The sequence below is a fragment of the Typha angustifolia genome, chromosome 15 (genome assembly GCF_048772165.1).
Source record: "Typha angustifolia cultivar Huaian chromosome 15, ASM4877216v1, whole genome shotgun sequence".
In the NCBI taxonomy this organism is placed as follows: domain Eukaryota; kingdom Viridiplantae; phylum Streptophyta; class Magnoliopsida; order Poales; family Typhaceae; genus Typha; species Typha angustifolia.
In genome coordinates this window covers 23300213-23321443 of record NC_133253.1, presented here as the reverse complement: position 1 = coordinate 23321443, position 21231 = coordinate 23300213, and the positions used below count along the sequence as shown (strand labels likewise).

Genomic DNA, 21231 nt, shown 5'->3' with positions numbered 1-21231 from the left:
ATTACAATTGTGTGTCTCGAGACGGGATGATATATTTTCATGCATAAATTACTGTGTCCAATAACATCAACTATACTCTCGATGGAAAAAAAAAACTAGCATTCGTTTAGATTGCACTGCATTTTCTGTCTATATCATAAAGTCTATCTCTGGATTCCCTGTTTGCATCATTAAACTCTTGAAGGAATGTAGCATCATGATGCAACATTGGTATTTAGTTCATCGTATGTACCTCAAAATGGACTAAGCTTAGTTAAGCTTCGTTATAGGTTAGCACGGACGATTTGGGCACATCATGGAGTTAGCGAGCCATCTACGTTTCTAATTTCGATTAAGTACTTTTGTAGGCATTTTATATAGAATGGCAATATAATCCTTCAGTCCATGGGCCTATCAATTTAGCTGACTAGATTTGGGTCTATATCTATCTAGCCTATTAAAGATAATACTTTGGACTCATATCATATTTGTGTGTGAGCGTGTGCGTGCTCGAGTATATAGGTATGATTATTTGTGAATGAAGTCACTAACTTGGCATCCTATCTCGCAAGATCACCAACATATATTAATGAAATGTGAACAATATAATTTGTGATGTAGTAGTTATTTTGTATTCACAAAGATGATGATATGCAAACAATATCGGACTAGTTTTGAGAGAAGTGAATGCATAAAATTACAAGTTCAATTCCATCAAATCCTGTGATTGTTGGTAATAATCGAGAGGTAGAGAGAAATCAACTACACCCATGTCACCCAACTCATAAGATTGTTCTCATGTTTCTAAAAATAGACAAATAAATGAAATGTTCTTACTGTTTTGTCCGCAATGTCACAGCCGATCGAAATTTGGGCATAAAACCAAGTGTTCAATGTGCCCCAAAGTCCAACCTGAGTTGTGATCCCTTTTGCCTTGAAGATCACATTTTGCTTCAAGGATACTCAAAAGTTTTGTGGATTGATTAGCTACTGGATTGACTGCACTACTGCTAGACTTGGGGGATTGTGAGCTTCCTCAACCTTGCTAAGTTGCTCCTGAGCTGGGAGTTAAGGTGAGCAGTCATATTCACTTTTAAAAAAAGCCATTTTACTTCTCATACCAGTCATGAAAACAGCCCCTTCTTGAGATCAGCCCTCTAAAAACCATAGATAAAGCTGCAGATTTCTAGGCACCCCAGGAAATTCTGATAACCAACCATTATATGGCCATTCTCTTATCCATTTTCTACCTTTAACATATACCACTGACCTTTATATAAAGAGATTTCTCCCTCGTTGTGATTCTCCATCAGTGTGAATCTCCGATTTCTGTGTACTTAAGCTATAGCAATATAAGAGTCTCTTGACAATTCATACTGCCTCTTTTATCTTCTTTCGTCACAGCCGCACTCTAATCTGGAGAAGACTTGCTCTACTTTATGAAGAACGAAGAGATCAATCCACATTCACATTGAGCTTACTTTCACTGATTGCTTCAAATTTTGGCACGACAGAACCAAATAAGGATAAAAATTTAAGCAGCAGTTGGTAGCATCATAGGAATGCCCATAGTCCGTTTGCTCTGATGCTTGTAAAGCACCACTTTCTCTAAGTTCCAGGGGTCCCTCAGTCCTTAAAAAAAGGGTGGCCAAAAGCCATCTCTGCCTGAGGAACAGAGGACAACTCTCCACGATTGAGACTTTGACCTTTCCCATTTTTGTGGGATTAACTGTTGGCTAGAGAAAAGAACCTTCAGAATGGAGGCAGGATTAATAGATTACATGGATACCTCATTTTTCGTATGCAAGCAGCATGGTGAGCAACAAAGGACTTGGAGGTTAGATGATAGTTTTTCCAAGAGTACATCTACCAGAGGTCTATTATTTCTAGATCAGCGCTGCCATGTACTGTGATTTATGGCATAAATTAGCTGCTTTACGAGGTGTTTCAATTTTAAGAACAATAGATAATGTTCGCTTGTCAGTCCTTCTCTGCCCAATGTTTAAGAGTAAGAAGATTATTAGACTATTGTAATCTATGAAAAAATTTCATGTCTTAAGCATCTCGAAAAAATTATCATATTTTACAGGATACATGACTTGTTTATTAGTTTATGTACAGGAAAAAAGAACTTGCCTGATTGTAGTCCTCTCACCTCCCTGGCATGCCATCTCCATCAATCGAATGAGTCACCATTAGGCATCGCCAAGTCATTGTTTCTAACATCCTGAAAAGGAGTTGTAGAACTTAGTTGGTCAATACCACTGGTGACAAATACTGATTATTGCATTTCAATAAACCTCGTCGCTCTGATGGACAAAGGGCAACCTGCTTTTAAGCAGGAACAGAAAGAATAAATAGCTAAAAAGTCTCTGTCAAGACAACAGTTGATCCAACTAGAGAGATCTCATTAGGCTAAACTTCTGCAATGTATTGAATCTACCTATCCATTGTATCTATAAAAAGTACATACGAATCAATATACTCTTTTATATAGGAATCAATATTTAATCTTTCTTCTTAACATTGCAGTAGATGACTTCTTCTGCACTAGCAAAAGAGTTAAAAATGAGCTTAAATGAAAAGGCTAATCGATTACTGATGCAAACTCCTGATAAGATCAAAAGGCATGAAGATGCAATGTTCTATCTCAGCAGATGATATTTAACATAGGAAAGCAAATCTCTAGGCAAAAGAGAAGGAAATGTTGAAATCAGATCTTACCTTTCTGTGCCTTTTGCTTCCTCTTAGATATCTGGAATTTACAAGAAGAAGAGGATGACGGGATTAGACAACATAGAAGAGGGGAGGGGAAAAAAACAGCACAAACAGACCCTTTTCAACTCCATCATCTTGAACACCTTAATTTGATGGGAAGAAATGGAAATGATAGGTGTTATAGAAAAGCACCATGGGTAGGAGTTCAATCAGGATGCCATGCCTTTATGTTCCTTCTTCTTTCTCCCTCTTAATTCCTACGTAAGAGCAGCAGTGAAGTTATGGAGGTGAAATATTCTGCATTCAGTAGAACTGGAGCCATGAACTTTCTTCAATCCTTTCTGCCACATCAATTTTCTAGTCTGCTCAACTCCTTGCCACCTCCCAGCCCCTGCATATATATTGGAAAGAAGAACAAACACTCCACTGCATTGATGATTTAATTCAATTATCTGTCTCCCTATTCTTTCAGCTATATCAACCTTTCCATGAATCTCACAACCAGTCAAGATACTTCCCCAGATCATAACACTTGGTTGGATTGGCATAGATTTTACTAATCTCTCAGCCTCTGCTAACTGGCCAGCTCGACTGAAAAGATCAACCATACAACCATAGTGCTTCATTGTGGGTTTAATACCATAAATATTTCTCATAGAGTTAAAGTACTCTTGACCCTCTTCGACCATACCTGCATGGCTGCAAGCTGTTAATACTCCTATAAATGTTATATGATCCGGAGCAGCACCATCATGTTGCATATCTTTGAAGAGATTCACAGCTTCCCTGCCATGGCCATGCTTTGCCAGCCCAATTATCATACTGGTCCACACCAACAAATCCCGTCCTTTCATACAATGGAAGATCTTAAGAGCACTCTGGGCATCCCCAGTCTTTGAATACATATCCATAAGAGAAGTGCTAACAGTAATGTGTCTGAAACCATTTGTCTTCTCTAGATATGCATGAATCCCTTGACCTAAAATCATAGCTCCCTTATTTGCACTAGCCCCCAATACGCTCAGCCATGTCACGTTGTCTGGCTTAAATCCCAAAGTACGCATATTTTCGAACAGCCGTAGGACCTCATCAAACTGGCCAAACTGGTTGTAAACTCCAATCATCGCATTCCAAGACACCTCATTCTTCTGAGGCATTCTGTCGAAGAGCACTCGTGCAGTCTTTAAACTACCACACTGAGCATACATATTTAAAAGTGCTGTTGCAAGAACAACATTTGATCCAATTGGATCAATATCCCATTGAAGTAGTCTGTCATGAATCCATATCCCGGTTTCCAAATCCCTACACTGTCCACAAGCAACCAGAGCATGCACCACAGTGATCTCATTAGGCTCCATCCCAGCAACCTCCATATCTCTAAACAAATTGATCGCTTCACTACCCCGACCACCTTCAACATAGCCAGCAATCATGGTAGTCCATGTGACGACATTACGGTTCACCGCGTGCTCAAACAAAGTCCTTGCAGAACCTATCTCGCCACACGAAATATACATGTGGATCAAAGTGGTGCAAACGTAGACATCAGCTTCATACCCGGTTTTGGCAACACGAGCATGGACGCAACATCCAAAGGTTGGGTGGCGAATTTTATCGATCGCCTTGAGGACAAAAGGGAAGGTGAAGTTGTCAGGAGAAAGGCCCAACCGCTGCATGTCTCTGTACATAGTGAGAGCAGCCTCGGGTTCGTCACTGAGAGATATGCCTCTTATGATGGAATTATATAGGTAAGTGGTGCGAAAGTTGATGTGTTGTAGGATGGATTGGGCGTAGGAGAAGTCGCCCATCTCGGGAGGGTCAAGAAGTCGACAAGCTTGCTCATGGGAATGACGTCATTGGCGAGTGCAGCAACGACCATGAAGCCGTGGAGTTGCTTCAGCTGTCTCAAGCTTCGGCATCCTTGCAAGAGAGATAGCACGGCGTGCTTCTTGATCATGGTATGCTAAGGCGACGAAGGCCAAAATGCATAAGACCGGGAAATTCGAAAGAGACTTCTTTGAAGGGCTCGTGATGGGGGTTTAAAAGCTGCAACACTAGTTGGCTCACTAAAAATGCAAACAGTAATGTCCATGGGCTTCCCTAGTTTAGAGACCTGTCAAAATATAATAGTTCATACTTGATAAAGGATATCCCTGTTGGATATGAATAAAAAAAAATTATTCCATTTAATATCAGATATCAAAAAGTAACTTAGGAAGTCTGATCCTTATTGATTGTGGCCAAGAAAGATATTCAATTTCACACCTAGTGAGTCGATTAGAACATAATGAATCACAATCTCTATTTCATATTGCTTCTACTATTGGTTTGATAATGTTCTCGCTTACTATATCTGTAAAGAAACAAGAGGGTGCTACTTTTCAAAGAAGATTCAAAAAGTACAAACATGTTTTCTTCACAAAGAAAAGCAACAAAGTACAAACATGCACTATATTTTAAATAAATTACTCAGAAATTACTACCTTTCACATTACAATAAGAACCATAGATTCTCCCTCTCTAACTGATTTAATATATATATATGAAAGTCTCAAACACTCTTATGGAAATGTAAGAAAATTTAAAGGCGACCAGCATTAAGGACAGAATTTTGAGTTTTACAAATTTATGCTCTGTTGGATTGTTATACTGGAAATATGCAATTTCTGAACCAGGAGAGATGCTCATTTTTGTGAAAAAATGAATCCCAAACTCCTGATTAAGTTTTCATCCATCAACTGACATTTAAAAAACTGATATAAAATCCAGAAGAAGGAAACTCCTGATTAAGTTTTCTTATTATATCAATTATGAGATCTCTTCAGGGGAAAACTGATACATGTGGCAGAACTTTCTAACACCCATATTCTCAAGATTGTTAGTCGTTTAACAGGTCTAGAAAAAGAATACCAATATCAACTCTAGAAAACTTGATACACTTGGACAAGAGGAAAGAGGTTACCACAAATTGTTAGATCCTCATCTGCTACAGCTGACTACAACCAAAGAATGCTCACTTTATCATTCTCCATCCCCTTAACACAGAATGCTACAGAGATACTTTAGGACATGGAAGCAAGCACATAGAACATAAATTAGTAGATTGCAAAATTCACTTTAAATCATCTAATAGTCTGAATAACTTCTAAGTTAGTTATAATATATTAGAAAACTATCAGTATATCATGCCATATAGCTATATGTTGATCTAAATAAATCATATAGCTTTCACTCACTCCTTGAAGATGCAATCAATCTCTGATGGTCATTACTATGTAGACGTAAAACATTCTCTAGGTCATATATGTAGGATCTGAAATTACTAGATAAATTATTTATATTAACTTCCTACAGCAGTTTTACAATTTTTTTAGTAGGAGAATTAGTGGAGTGGATTCACATCTGCTATATATATATATGTATGTATGTATAGAATCTGAAACTCTATGTGTGAATCTGATAGGCTATTGGTTACCACTATGCCAATCCAAAATTCACTTGAACCCAAGATATTGGATCAAAGCTTTCAGTATATGCACTATATCGAGACCTGGATTCCTATCAGATAACAAGCTGGTATGACTTCCAGGATCTGCAACAAACTTGTATTAGCATTAGATTGGCATGTGAATTCGGTCTATAACAACCCTGGTTGCATAGATTTCAACAAATTAACTCCTGATTGTAAGTTATTAACAAATCAAGACTTTAACCATTGTCTACAAGTAAATATCACATAATAGTTTGATGTGCATATTCCTAGCTTAGATTGAGGTAGAAAATGACAAAGTTTGAACAAACAGCGTCCATAAAGTTAATCCAAAGTGTCAAACTAAGGCAATGGTTTGAAGTACAATTATGACAGATAACTGTACATTAGAATGAAGCCTGACATCAATGTGTAACTGTGATTTGGACATGATAAACATAGCTGTAGTATATTGATAGCCAACATGAACTAAAGACATTGAAATAAAGCTACGGCTTCAACATAATAAGAACCAGATAATCTTCATCCCCACCGTTCTCCTTCGTTATAGAAGACCAATCCCCAAAAGGGCAATCATAGCGAACTATTCAGATTCTATACTAATCTTTAGCCTAAAATTAGGGTGCGGTGCAGAATCAACAAATATGGGAGTGACAGAAATAGGGGAGCAAATTACTCCAAAATCCCAAATTTATATTAAAACCTATACACGATCTCGCCCCAAATCAATTAATATGGCAGAGAGAAAGATAGCGGAAGACGGAATTACCTAAATATCTCTTCGATTTCGGACTTTGGATAGGTACCACCTAATCACCACGGACTTCTCATCGATTTCTCGGTATCCTTGCGAACAGAGAGTAAAAGCTATGGGTTGGGTTCTGGAGTTCGGGAGAGAGAAAGAAAGATTTTGGATTAGGATTTTCCTGAGGATGTATGGAATTAGGAAAATGAAGAAGAAGAGAGGCGGAAGAGATCTTACCGTGGGATGCCAATTCGAACGATACCAGAGCGGGATCGAAGAACTGAGGGGCATATATATATATATATATATAGAGAGAGAGAGAGAGAGAGAGAGAGAGAGAGAGAGAGAGAGAGAGAGAGAGATAACGTCACAATTATGCCAGTATATGAGTCAAAATACTCGTACGAGGTCGTAGCCTATACTCCTAATCGGATTCGGGTTCTATCTCTTATTGGAGCCCTTCATCCGTCAAGTGATTATAGGTGAAGCGGTAGTCCGTCTGACTTGGGAGTTGGTTCCAATTAAGGAGCGGGTGCGCGATCGACACGTGGCGGGATGCCACCATATATTTCCACACAAGTCAAACCAAAATGCTCCACAAAATTAATACTTCCTCAAATCAATCGATACTAAATGTTACTCTCGTATGAAAGGTTTATTTAGGTCGTTTAAATATTAAAGAAGTTATATCACAACCCTTTTGATATAGTTGACATAAAAGCAAGAGAGAGATATTCTGAAGATGATGTGCCATAAATGGTTGACACAGGATCTGAGTTTGTTCAAGACTAGCACGTTTATTTTGTAACATTTTATCGACAACCACGAACAAATGCTACTTTGAGTACAATTATGCTTAGCTATGATAGAATAATTGGAGTTAGTAAGGTGGAATCGCAGTGAGGTAACCAACAAAATAGATAGTTGCATCCTTGTTCTCTTCGCCAGCTCTATTTTATCCTTCAAAGATTCCCACAGTGCCTGTACTTACGGCTCTTATCCTCTTAAATATAACAACTGTACATATACAAATACAAGCAAAAGATATGTAACAAGTTAACCCCGATATTCTAAATCTTTGTGGCAAGGAATAAATGCCAACGCTCCAAACTTGACTACTGGTTAGGATTGACCTGTAAGACAACTTAAACAACTTGCACAATTTGGCATTAGTTGCAATTTTTAAGATAAAATACATATGGAATCTACCAAGGTTGTCAAGAAATTAAAAGAAAAGAGATATAACTTAGAACGGCATTTAAATGGTTATCCATCTCTTGATGTACCTCCATGCATGTCTAAGGGACTATACGAAGGTGACCTCTTTCTAGTTTGTTCTCTTTCTTCGGTATTGACTTTGTATTATTTTATCTAGTAATATTTATCCACACACCACCCAAACTTGCCTCCAATAGTACTTGTTTTCTTCTTCTCGTCTCCCCTTCCTTCCTCATATTAAAATATCAAGTTACACCCACCAATCTATGTAGAGTTATACACACCTTCTCAATATATTTAGTCAAATTCATTTCTTCCTAAACTTGTCATCAAGTTTTTGTTGCATCTCCAACAAACAACCTTGCTTCTAATCTTGCAGTACATCATTCAATATCTCCTCATCCACTCTTTCTCTCAATCTCTCTCCATCATACAAGAGGAAGAGCAAAAAATGGAGGAGGTGGTGAATCCTAACAGCTGCAGACGTCTTCAATCACAGCCTCGGATTCTCTCCGTAAGCGAAAGTTCACGTGAGATCACAAAGCTGAAGCCAAAGATCAGAATTGTGCACATATTTGCACCCGAGATCATAAAGACGGATCCCGCAAATTTCCGCGAGCTCGTGCAGAGGCTTACCGGAAAGCCATCAAAGATTATAGAAAGCAGAAAGAAGAAGAAGGACAAGAAGGCTCTTCCTGCGACGGCAAATGCGGAGGCTACAATGAGGTGCAAGCAAGAAGATGTGGGAGTTAAGAGAGAGTTAGATAAAGAGGAGGAAGAGAGGGAGTTGTGGGTTGGAAGCAACTCAGGTGCTGGTTTTCTTCGTGAGTTGGGTGAGATGGATGGTTTCTTCCAAGGTCTTGGTGATCTCCCATTGCTAACTTTGACTTCTTCTCATATAGATGTAATCGGAGATGAAATCGCTTAGTGATCCTTAGAAGAAAAAATTAGAGAAAAATCTTGATCATGCTTATAATTCTTTTTTTTTCCCCTTTAATTCGTTAATCTGCTGGTGTGATTTGTAGGTGGGCTTGAATTCAAAAGAGGTCAGGATTAATATGCGCATCTTTAGAATGTGGATATATGAGCGGCATGCTGCTATGTTTGTTCTTTTTTCATCTGTAGAATTTGATACATTGATGCGGTTGTTGTAATTAAAAAGAGAGAGATGGGATAAGTTGTATCATAGTTTCTTGGTTATTTTCTTCTACAGATGCTTGTAATTTTTGTATAATACATTTGGATTCACGAAGAATACGGGAGTTATCTTTTAGTAGAGTTAGACTCTCTAGTGAAAGGCCTAGTTATACTATAGGGTTTTGACCGCATTTTCCTTCTCTCTTTTGAAGAGCTATTTTCAGTTGATGCCAACATCTTCCTACCCTCTCCTCTTCTACCTCGAGTGGTTACAGAGAGAGGGAGATAATTTTCTCCCTCTTAGAGAGTCTCCATCTTCATCTTTCTTCTCTCTTTTTCCCCTTTTCTCCTTATGTTCTTTTCCCTTTCCTATTTTTATCACTATTTAATCTTCATCTGATTTCTCCTCGAGTATCTTCTTTTCCCTCTCGTTGTTCTTGGTGCCATCATCTATGCTATCGTCGTTGAGGGGTGTTGGCGTTGACTAAGCCGAGTCATTCCCTTTTGCCGGGTCTCTCTTTCCCTCGAGATTTTGGTGTTTTTAATTATTTTCGTCGAATCTTCTCTAGTCGACAGCCCATCGAACCCCCTCCATCTTGTGCTCTAGCCATGGCCAAGGTTCATGGAGATGGTCTATCTCTGATCTTGCGAAAACTTTGGTCTGCCTTGGGCTTCACCATCCTTTCTAGCTTCTCCCGTGCATAGTTACAATCTATGCTTGTCAGTGTCTTGATACTTACCCTCTCCTTGTCTCAGTAGCGCCATGCTTTGCCACCCTAAACTGCCTTCCACTTGCTCCCCTATTATCCTTCGAATCTAGGCAATGCACTTTTTGTGGGAGATTTGTTTTGGTTTTCATTGCCTACTTCCTGCTACATGTCTTTATATGTTAGATTTTTTTTTTTTCTTTTCTGTCGTAGGTTGGTGATTCTTGATCTTTGGACGATTCACGGGCCCGTTTCTTAGACCACCATAATGGGATTACAGACTGACTCGAAACTCTTTATTCTTATGAGTCTATCAAGATCATGCCTCATTCTTTTAGTTTCTTGGTCCCTCATTCTTAATATTTTATTATATTTATAGTGTTGTCTATTGTGAGCTAAGCATCGCTCTATCATTTTTGTCGAGTCATTGGATCCCACAAACTAGAGAGAATCTGACTCTATTATTGGAGGAACAGCTCTTTAATTAGTATAGACGACTTGGGTGGCCAGTGATGCACTAAAAGATTTGCTATCTAGGAAGGTTAGAAAGCCAGCCACAATTGGGACGACACAGTTGTGAAACGTTTTCTGAATTTTGTCCGAAGAAATCTTTCATATAACTGGCCCAAATAAAACCTAATGTTCATATGTTCCAAAGTAGAGGCTTCGTATCCTTATGCTATGGCTGAAAAAGTTCCAAAGTAGAGGCCTCCATTAGATCCATTATCCATATGTTCTTATTGATATATTTCCTTCTATGTCAGCCACCCGGGAACAAGGCCAATCGGGCATTCATATAATCCTCCAATCGGATAAGTCCACTACCTAATCACTTGGACTTGGTAGGTATGAATGGGAATCTTCCCTCATAATTTGCGTAAAGTGGAGAATTTCATGTAACATGTTTGTATGGCATAATCTCATTGGCTACTCCAAAAGTCGAATGATGTGCCGACGCACATTATTAGTCTCTCGACGAGCTTAAGGAACCAAAAGGAAGGTAAAAAGTTAAAGGGTGAATTTAAGTAAACTATACTGAAAATTTGATAGATAAAAAGTAGTATGCATCGACAGAGAGAGCACAAGAATCGAACGAAATTTTCTTATGATAATAACCAAAGTCTTTCCCTCTTTCCCAATTACTTTTATTCTCCTCTTCCGTAACTTTGGTATGTAGTTTAATTAAGCACGAGACGAGGGAAGACACAGAACGCGAGGACAGGAGCAAAGAACAAAAGCGAACCAAACGAACGAACAAAGAAAGCATCACGAAACACCACACAAACCACTCACTACTACCAAAAGGCTTCCCCTCCCCCTTTCAAAGGAGGAGAGCACTAAGGTGATAAAGTGGCTCGTGGGCCCTAACCAAAATTACGACAATTAACTTTAAAACTTGTTGTTGTACCAAAACACCCCTTTTTTAGTGCTCCCCTCCTCCACGTACACGCACTCCGCCGCCTCGCGCCACATGGCTTTGAACACCGGCGTGCCGTCGAACTGGTAGTACTCCCCAAGGATTGGCTTGATTGCCTTCGTCGCCTCCTCGGCGTGGTAGTGCGGCATCGTCGAGAACAGGTGGTGCGCCACGTGGGTGTCCGTGATGTGGTGGAAGACCCGGTTGAGGATTCCGTAATCTCGATCGACGGTCGCGAGGGCGCCACGTAGCCAATCCCACTCGCTGGAGTCGTAGTGCGGCAGGGCGGGGTGGGTGTGCTGGAGATAGGTGATGAGCACCAGCCATCCGTTCACGATCAAGAGCGGCACACCGTAGATCCGCACGATGTACCAGAAGCCGAGGGAGGAGGCGAGGCTGTAGATGGCGTAACCGGCGGTAAGGACGCCGGCGTCGGAGATGAAGATTTGGATGCGTTCGCGGTCGGAGTAGATGGGGCCGTAGGGGTCAAAGTGGCAGGCGAAGCGGGGGTAGGGGCGGCCGGAGACGTTGAGGGCGAGGTAGAGGGGCCAGCCGAGGGTGAGCTGGATGAGGAGGGTCACAACGCGGCCGAGGGGGTTGTTGCTGAGGTAGCGGGAGTACCAGGCGAGGGCGGGCTTAGTCTTAGGGACGAATACCTCATCGCGGTCGAGGGAGCCGGTGTTGGAGTGGTGGCGACGGTGGGAGTACTTCCAGGAGAAGTAAGGGACGAGGAGGGCAGAGTGGAGGACGAGGCCAACGAGGTCGCCGAGGAGGGAGGAGTCAGAGAAGGCGTGGTGGCCGCACTCGTGGGCGATGACCCAGACGCCGGTCAAGACGCAGCCTTGGAAGATCCAGTAGAGAGGCCAAGCGACGTAGTGGAGGGGGGAAGGGAGGGATGGGATGACCGCGAGGGCGAAGAAGAGAAGGATGGAGGATATGAGGAGGTCGTGGACGACGTAGGAGAAGGAGCGGAGAGCGGAGCGCTGGAAGCAGTGGGGCGGGATGGCTTTCTTGATCTGGCCAAGTGTGAACGGGGGCTTCTCGGTCGGAGAGCGGCGGACGGGTTCGCCGGAGCGATGGAATTCCTCTCCTTGCTCTGCTTGCTCCTTCACCGTCATCCGACCGCCGGCTCCCATTGCTGCTTGGGTTTGGACAACTCCTCCCTGTACGAGAGAGGAGGCGTGCACTTAGAGATAGATAAGTTTTTTTTTTTCTTAAAAGAAGGAAGTAGAAATACAACAAAGAAGACGAAAACGTGGTGTTTGACTAAATGCCGGTGAGAAAGCGCGAGGAAGCAGCCGCCTGGAACGACGGAGGCCGGACTGTGTCAACCATTATTATTAGAAGAAAAAAAAATGCCTTCATTTTTAGGATAGACACTACGTTAGTTGGCTAATACAAATTATATGGTCTCCAGTTATATAAAATTACAACAATATAAAGACTACTCTACATTTGGCAAATCAGGTGCGTTATTTTATAATAAAAAGACTAAGTAATAAGTTAATTTCGATCTCCATCATTCCGTACAACTGAAAAATAGAGAACCATTCTGGAAAGATAAAAAGGCACATGGATGCACTAATTTGTATTTACTTATCTTTTACTCGAACCAAACAGAAGTGCCAGGCTGTTGCACCAGGGGGATGGCAGAAGCATCAAATGCTTTCCTTTTTTATTTTGTTCAATTAGTGAGAATATAACGGGGGGAGGGGGGGGGCAGGTCACGAGATCTCGTAAAGGCGCCACAATCGAAAAACTTTCTATGCAAATAAAATTACATTAATTTAAAATATTCTTCTCCATTCATTCCAATAACAGAGTTGGAGAAAATAAATTGCCTTTTAAACTTTATCATTCAGAATGACACTAAACCCGCTTATCTTTCTCTTACAATAATCAAATAAAGGTTCTCATCGTCATCATTTTTCCTTGTCGAGTAGGAGATTCCCAAATATAGTACTAATTAACTTAGTCAAATGAATTAGCGGCCCACAAAATTAGAGGACCCAACTGATGCACGTTTCCGGTTCCCAAGACTAATTATCTAATCATCACGCTCACCACGCCGTGAAAAGAGAGCAGATAGACACAACTCTTTTTATAGAATATAATACCAATTTTTTAATAAAAAAATTCCGTTCAATAGTTCAAAATATCTCGGAGGGAAGCAATCTCGGCCTGCATTAATATTTCAAAATCGAATCCGGAGAAAGAAAGGCTTCAGATCGAACCAAATAAATCGCAACAATGAGTTTGCACAACTATAGAAGAAGAAAAAAATCTTACGAGAATCTAAAAGAAAAGGCGATTAAAAACTCATGGATGGCTTCAAACATAGATCTAACAAGAAGAAACAAAGAACAGATGAATCCCCGTACCTGATACAAACCTCTCCCGGATTAATCCGAGAAAGAGAGATAAATATACTCTACGATCGCCTCGTCACTCTCCTCTTCCCTCCTCCTCACCTCCTGGATGCCCCTTGGCCTTCTGAGGAGACGGAGAGGGGAGGGGGTCTCTTCGCTCTTCAGGGGTCTCGATTTAAGCTCTTCTCGCTCTGTTTCCGTCAAGCGGTCCCCACCCTGCTGACAAAGCGTTCCCGCCTCGAGGATCCCGCAATCCGGACGTGTCAACCAATGATTCGCTAATCTGATGAGCCGGTGAGCAGGAGATCACGGGTGCGGACAACGAGTCCCCACACCGACATCATCTGCACCGTCCGTTACACTTAAATTGCACCGGCCAGGATTTCCGAAGACTAAAACTCACCTATTACCTAAATGACAATTACACCCCGGAGATTTAAAGGAACTGACGGGGAACACTCGTCCACAAGAGTGAGCAAGTGGCTCGGTGGTGGCTCCACATGGCGGCAGATCGAAGTGCGCTCTCGATTCGTGGAGCCACGTCAACTCCACATAATTTAGTGACGACTTTGCCCGTCCTGGATTTGGCGCAGCCCTCTTATCTTGATTTTGCGGACAAATTGCAACTGAACTACGTTTCCAATACGGAGCCCATCCTCATTACTTGGTCCGTATTTGGTCATGGGAGGCCCGACAGTTCCAGCCGTTCTCCAATGGGCTCCTCAAGGTTGGTCCAGTATGAGGGCAATCTCGCCTTTCCCAATTGGATGATGCCTCATAACTCATAACGCCTCCTCCTTATTGGGCTGCCCATTGTTTAACCCGATCCGATAATTTAACTCTGTAAAGCATAATTAAATTCTAGTTGTTTTAATTTAATTATGATATGATTACTCAATAATAAACCCGAAAGGCTCATTTATAATACAAAAATATATATATATTTATGACTCGTGCAGATTGCAGACCAACTTGATTTTAATTTTATAGCAATTAGAACATTAAACTACAATTTTTATTTTCTAATAGAACCATTACTGTCTATTAATGATATATGGTTAGATATGCTACAGTGATATATTGTGTGTACGATTGGTTGAAGTTTGGTGAACTGTCCTTAGAGTGGCGACATACGACCTAACAACAGAGATAACATTCGCTTTCACTTAATTTTTTTTGGTGTGAGATGCAATATACAATAATATTGTCATCACTTCTTTCCACTTGTTTAATCAAATACAACTACCAACTGCACGACGAGTTCAATTTCAGAGTAGTACATTTGCTTAACCACTACATTAAACCACATATTTAGTCATATAGTTGCATGGTTGTCTCAAATATAGTAAGATTAATTTTGCTAAATTCCACATCCAGGTGTCTACTCTATGTCACTTCCCTACTTTAATAACCACGGGAAGTAGTAGTACCGGTAGTACTGGTTGCGTGTCACAGACTCAGATGTGTGTATTCGTCAATCTTCTACTGTGCAGGCGGAAATTAAGCCTCTAAGCCAACATTGCCAAATGGTTTTTACACGATATGTCAACGAGATCGCGTATATAATTTTGTTGACGTTTCTTCAGACTGTCCTTATATATCCACGTGTTCTTTGCATGCGTTTTTTTTCCATTCAATTAAGCATCTCTCATGTTGCACATTCATCTGGTTCCCAAGAAAACTAGTGAGCTAACCAAAATAAAATAAAATAAAAAGAAAATGTGTAACTAGATCAAATTCAGTTGATTTGATCTATATCTATATATCTATTAGACATTAAATGAATAGATAATTATAATATTTATATTTACTCCTTTTTTTTTTGTTGAATTATATGGACCTCGAGTAAGATTCAAATTCGATCTGATAATAGACTGGATTTGAACTTCTCATGAAAAATCCAATTTAATTCTAGAATTACTTATACTAAATCCATCCAATTTATTATAGATCGAAAAATCAAAATTCATGTCTGACTAAGGGTTACATACCGACTACTAACAACTATTTATGCTTAAGTAGCTAGGCACCATAAATGTCTACATGACATACAGAAGAAAACATAAACGTTCTAGTACGATGGTGATTTCCAACGACATCCTACTCCAAAGAGTGACCTCTCTAGCGATGACATCTAAATGGATGTCTCCAAAAAATACTGTCGGATCATATACACCACGCGAAAAATGCCTTACATACAACCTAACGTTGATAAGCATAGCTGTGGCATGCCAAGCATTTCTTTTCAAAGGATTGAATATTTTGTTAAACTTAACCCTAGTGAGTCGCTTGCTCGTCCTCTCCCGCCACTTTAACATCAACCCAATTCTTCTATCGATCCTTTAATTAATTGCCATCAAACGTGTCGAAAGACGGAAGATGTGGAGCGACTCGCTCGCCACGCCACATAGTGAGTCGCTTGCTCGCCCTCTCCCGCCACGTAGCACAACTCGAATGCCACGTATTCTTCTACGTGTCAACAATATTTAGCCATTGCCACTTCCATATATATATTGTACGCCCCCTGATAGATGTACATACCTTAAATTAGACGTATCGGAAACACGCGCGAATCTCAAAGAGGAGCAAAGATGCAGAGCGGGAAGAGCGCGATGGCGACTGCCAAGGAGAAGGCCGAGAACGTGGCGGCCTCCGCCAAGGCCGGCACGGAGAAGGCCAAGGCGACTGTCGAGGAAAAGGTTAGCTCTATTCTCTTTTTTATTCTTACCTGAGGTAACCTTGTCTTCTTACCTGCTAACTATCACTCCACTTAAACTGGTGAGTATAGACGGAGAAGATGAGGTCGCGGGATCCGGCGGAGAAGATGGCGGCGGAGGAGCGTGAAGAGATGAGGAAAGGCGAGGCGGAGGCTGAGAAGCGTGCTGCGAAGGAGCAACACGCTGAAGAGAGAGCTACTACCGGTACTGGTATCGGGCACCACCCGCACACCGGCGGGTTCGGGAGCAGCACTGGCTCGGCTGTTTAGGGGGAGTTAGTAGTTGCATAGTATCTAATGTTGTGTATTTTGTTGGAGTTTAGTTTACGTGTTATGGACTTAAAAAGAGTAACGAGCAACGAGTAATAGCGGACGGTTTGTGTGTGGTTAATGTCCTTCAGTTTTGCCTTGTAATTATTAATTAAAAGAGTATAGTGGTGATATTTCAACAGATTGGATTGGATTGGATTGCAATCTCGAGCTTTAAATTGGATTGGACTTAGATACACCATTTAGGGACATTAATAAAACAGGTTGTTTAATTCAATACGGAGTCTATAGCTGTGGGAGTATTAGTTTTTTACAACAAGCGCGATAGATGTTTAGGCTTGTTAAAGGCCAGCCCAGCTCGGTACTCACTTGCCTACAGTGTGGGCCAGGATCAAGCCCGTTGACAACCCGAACGAGGCCGAATTAAGCCTATGATTCTCGAGGTGATCTCGTCAGACATGTCTCAGAATTTCGTGTTACTGGGATTGTTGCCAATCCCGGTTCCTTCCCCAGACTCCCCCTTGGCAGTTGAGCTCACCCACCAACTTCCCAACTGTAATTAAAAAGAGGTATAGGAAAAATGTTCCGCCAATTAGCTCAGTTCAGCTCCTCGTATAAACTAATAAACGTCTCTCCTCTCTTGCTGTCGTTTACCACATGACACCCATGTAGAGAGCGTGATCTCTCCATTCCAAATCCAAAAACCCAAACCCTAATAACCGCCAAGGGACTGGCGAGTTCTCCTCGATCTCTCCGAAAGCGATAAAAATTTCTTAAGCGCCACCTCGATCTCATCGATCCCTTCGCCTCCCCTCGTTTAAATCCATCGTCTGATTCTCTTCTTATCTACTTCAGATCTGAGGAGTTTGGAAAGGCGGCGTCGATTCGAGGGGAAGACACCGAGGCTTTGCTTCAATAGGTGAGTTTCGATTTGGAAAATGTAGCCAGCGTTCATGATCTACGATCCCTTTTTAATTTTGATGGAATGCAGACGTTCACTTTAATCCATCGGTGCAAGAACCGTCCAATTTGTGTTTTTCTTCTAATTATTTTTCCGGTGTTTATTGGAATGCATCTGGTTGCAATTTGTCGAAGAATGAAGCTTGTATATTACAAAGATTTGAAGAAAAACTTCGCAATAACGGAAGGGAATGAACATATATATATATATAAACTCTCTTCTGTGGGAGACATTTGAAATTAGCATGCTACTAGAGATCAAGTAAAAATCGTAAAGTGGTATTAGCGTACGATTACCCTGCTTGGATTAACGCGTGCTGTTTTCGGAAGTGCCATTCCAGTTAGTTAAGAGTTCCCCAATTTTGGGTTGAAATTTTTTCACATTTTTAGGACGTTCATGATCTACAAAACCATTCCATACTTTATGTTATGAAGTCTGTTTTGTCTTTCAACTTGACAGAAAATCTTTAAGATCAGCGCTTGGAAGTATAGCCGATAGAAGATGTCAATGATAACGGCTGGATACCTTCAAATGACAAACACAAAGCCGTGCATTTCCCCATGTCAGAGAATGTCCATGTCATGTAGAGCAGTTGATGTCAAAGGGACAGTTAATCCCTCTTACATGTCCTCCAGGAAACCTCTTTGCCAGAGTTCTACATCTGCTTCGTTGAAGTTCACTAGTTTGGTTCCAAAGGCAATGTCTAGTGAAAGTGGGAAAGAAGGTGTTTCAGGACTGCCTGTCGACTTGAGAGGTAAAACAATATCTTTTGCATTACATTTCATGCTTGACTTGGAATAACAACCTTTTATTTTACAATATAGCTGAACTTCCACATGTTTTTGTCTTCCTCCTTTAGTTTGACCACGAAAAGGAATTCTTCTAGTATCCTACAAAATATTCATTAAAGTCTCTATTTGTCTTGTCTCATTAGTCAGTACATCTTTGGAAAGTAGGGCAGCCTGAGAAATGCAAAAGGTGAAACATACGAGTGATATTAGTAAAATTGGAACATAATCCAATCTTACTGAATTCTGTTGCTGCATCTTATCTCTTCAGTATTTTGAGCTTTCTAGTTTCAATAACTTCAGTATGGTCATCTTATCAGGTAAAAGGGCATTTATTGCTGGCGTAGCTGACGACAATGGTTATGGTTGGGCAATCGCCAAGGCTCTTGCTGCTGCTGGTGCGGACATTCTTGTTGGCACATGGGTGCCTGTATGTGAGCTCTATTGACCTACCAATAGCTCGGGGGTAAACTAGCAAACATCATCTGACAAGCTTTCAAAACTGTGTTCTTTCTGCAGGCTCTCAATATTTTTGAGACTAGCTTGAGGCGGGGCAAATTTGATGCGTCACGCCAGTTAGTGCCGCTGCTTAAAACTTGCATTTTATTTTTCTGAACTGTATAGGTAGATTTTATCATTAATTGGTCATATAGTCAACATAAATATATGATGTTAACCGTGCTGCAGGTTAGCTAATGGTTCTCTAATGGAAATTATCAAAGTATATCCACTAGATGCGGTTTTTGATACCCCTGAGGATGTACCTGAAGATGTGAGATGAGAAGTCTATCAGTTTATGCACTCAGACTATATTTGTCTGGACGAAGGATATACTAATGTTTTTTGTGGTTTCATACAGGTTAAAACAAACAAACGCTATTCAGGTTCATCAAATTGGACTGTCAAGGTAGGGACAGTACATTTTGTCATGCTCTGTTAATTCCTTTATATTTAATTTGAATACTTAAATACAGATTGTTTTTTTTAAAAATCTTTGCACATCTTCATATTCTGCCATCTCCTTGGCCTCTAGAATGATGACCAAATTTGGTCTGACTGACAGTCTTATAAATTTTGGTTTTGTTGGTGCTCATCATGTATGTTTTCTTCTATTTCTGCAGGAAGTAGTTGAGTGTGTTAAGAATGATTTTGGAAGCATTGATATTCTCGTGCATTCTCTTGCAAATGGACCAGAGGTAAAGTTTCTTTATCTTGGAGACATATCTAAACCCATTATTTTTTATGGTCTGTGAGGACGCATCTACCATTTGGATATTTGGAAATGCAGGTTACTAAACCCCTGCTAGAGACATCCAGAAAAGGGTACCTCGCTGCTATGTCAGCATCTAGTTATTCTTTTGTTTCATTATTGCAACACTTCCTTCCAATAATGAATCCAGGTATAATTGCAGGAATTGAGCTATCTTTTATTTCTCATTAATTTTAGAAAACAATCTACATATTTCTGGCTTTTCTATATACTTGATGATCATGACCCTGGCTGGTGTCTGGATGTTCGTCCAGCTTGACTCCGGTTTGATAGACATGGCTGTGGGTTAAGCTTGAGCGTCGACATAGCAATGATGTTTATTCTTTTTCCTGTGTTCATTACCATTCCATATACTGCAGGTGGTGCTTCAATCTCCTTAACATACATTGCTTCTGAAAGGTCGATTCCTGGGTATGCTTTCTTTCACTTGTTTGATAACTTAAAAGCAGTCTTGATACTGAACTATTCTTATTTATCATGCTTTGAAGTTCTAATGTAAAAAATCTTCAGGTATGGAGGAGGTATGAGTTCAGCTAAAGCTGCCTTGGAGAGTGACACCAGAGTATTTTCTTGAAACTTTTTCTTTAAATGTTTTCTTATTGCACTGATTTGGTACGAATTTGTCACTTTAGTTGCTTTGGCCTTGTTTTTTTCCTTTATGCAGGTTCTAGCTTTTGAAGCAGGAAGAAAAGGCAAAATTAGAGTTAATACAATATCTGCAGGTACGCATCGCAGTTGCTTAATTGAAGATGTTGTTTTTCCAATTATGTCTGCTTGATAGAATCCACCAATACTATCTTCTTTTTTGGAGCTTACTTCAATTTACTGGAATGAACTTCATCAATATTGCATGTGATTGTATCAAATGAATGGCTTTGGTTTCTAATCTTCCGCCTTTTCCTTCAGTTGATTTCGGATGATTTAAATTAGGTCAAATATATTTTCAGGCCCATTGGGAAGCCGTGCTGCAAAAGCCATCGGATTCATTGAGAAAATGATAGACTATTCATATGCTAACTCACCACTGCAGAAAGAGTTGTTAGCAGGTAGATCACAAGGAAATGTTTGCTTAAATCTTCCATTGGTGAAATTTTCAGCTATACGCTGATCACTTTTCTTCCGTGAATTGATTACAGATGAGGTTGGAAATGCTGCAGCATTTCTGGTGTCCCCTTTGGCTTCCGCAATAACTGGCTCCGTCGTCTATGTGGACAATGGGTTAAACACGATGGGGCTTGCCACAGACAGCCCAACACTGACAGTCTAACAGTGAGGTGCATGGGAAAAATTGGGTCTTTAAAATTAGAGAACGATACAAATTTAAGTTTCTTCCAGATGCTTGTCATCCACAAATAAAGAGTTAAAAAGAATTTTTTATAAACTCTTGCTTCTTCTTTTTTAATATCTTGAGTTGACAGTGCTAATGCAAAATATATATTAAAA

At 40.4% G+C, this 21231-nt stretch overlaps 5 protein-coding genes across 8 annotated transcripts; 3 read left to right on the top strand and 2 right to left on the bottom strand.

Annotated features, from left to right (window-relative positions):
• Positions 1-636: 636 nt before the first annotated feature.
• LOC140779797 (putative pentatricopeptide repeat-containing protein At3g05240) lies at positions 637-7222 on the bottom strand. Of its 3 annotated transcripts, XM_073125064.1 has the most exons (7): positions 7173-7222; positions 6960-7071; positions 5663-5760; positions 2890-4813; positions 2704-2734; positions 2116-2206; positions 637-1970 (listed from the first exon to the last, which is right to left on the bottom strand). In XM_073125064.1, the coding sequence occupies exon 4, from the start codon at positions 4506-4508 to the stop codon at positions 2955-2957; it is 1554 nt and encodes a 517-aa protein (XP_072981165.1). In that variant the 5' UTR covers positions 4509-4813; positions 5663-5760; positions 6960-7071; positions 7173-7222; the 3' UTR covers positions 637-1970; positions 2116-2206; positions 2704-2734; positions 2890-2954. The 3 variants fall into 3 exon arrangements, with proteins under 3 accessions (XP_072981165.1, XP_072981164.1, XP_072981166.1); XM_073125063.1 differs by having other exon boundaries at positions 2704-4813; XM_073125065.1 differs by lacking the exon at positions 5663-5760 and having other exon boundaries at positions 2704-4813.
• A 792-nt stretch (positions 7223-8014) lies between these two features.
• On the top strand, positions 8015-9347 carry LOC140779233 (VQ motif-containing protein 25-like). 2 transcript variants are annotated; one of them, XM_073124229.1, is made up of 2 exons: positions 8015-9010; positions 9179-9347. In XM_073124229.1, exons 1-2 carry the CDS (start codon positions 8605-8607, stop codon positions 9208-9210), a joined length of 438 nt encoding a protein of 145 aa, XP_072980330.1. In that variant the 5' UTR covers positions 8015-8604; the 3' UTR covers positions 9211-9347. The 2 variants fall into 2 exon arrangements, with proteins under 2 accessions (XP_072980330.1, XP_072980329.1); XM_073124228.1 differs by having other exon boundaries at positions 8015-9016.
• A 1734-nt stretch (positions 9348-11081) lies between these two features.
• On the bottom strand, positions 11082-13954 carry LOC140777529 (fatty acid desaturase DES2). The gene is made up of 2 exons (XM_073121693.1): positions 13796-13954; positions 11082-12577 (listed from the first exon to the last, which is right to left on the bottom strand). The coding sequence occupies exon 2, from the start codon at positions 12548-12550 to the stop codon at positions 11387-11389; it is 1164 nt and encodes a 387-aa protein (XP_072977794.1). The 5' UTR covers positions 12551-12577; positions 13796-13954; the 3' UTR covers positions 11082-11386.
• Positions 13955-16346: 2392 nt separating this feature from the next.
• LOC140779743 (11 kDa late embryogenesis abundant protein-like) lies at positions 16347-16860 on the top strand. The gene is made up of 2 exons (XM_073124982.1): positions 16347-16482; positions 16572-16860. The coding sequence occupies exons 1-2, from the start codon at positions 16375-16377 to the stop codon at positions 16767-16769; spliced, it is 306 nt and encodes a 101-aa protein (XP_072981083.1). The 5' UTR covers positions 16347-16374; the 3' UTR covers positions 16770-16860.
• A 532-nt stretch (positions 16861-17392) lies between these two features.
• On the top strand, positions 17393-21215 carry LOC140778347 (enoyl-[acyl-carrier-protein] reductase [NADH] 1, chloroplastic-like). The gene is made up of 13 exons (XM_073123016.1): positions 17393-17688; positions 18190-18484; positions 18839-18948; positions 19038-19093; positions 19206-19290; positions 19378-19425; positions 19640-19714; positions 19807-19918; positions 20148-20199; positions 20299-20350; positions 20453-20510; positions 20736-20834; positions 20925-21215. The coding sequence occupies exons 2-13, from the start codon at positions 18232-18234 to the stop codon at positions 21053-21055; spliced, it is 1131 nt and encodes a 376-aa protein (XP_072979117.1). The 5' UTR covers positions 17393-17688; positions 18190-18231; the 3' UTR covers positions 21056-21215.
• The last annotated feature ends 16 nt before the right edge of the window (positions 21216-21231 follow it).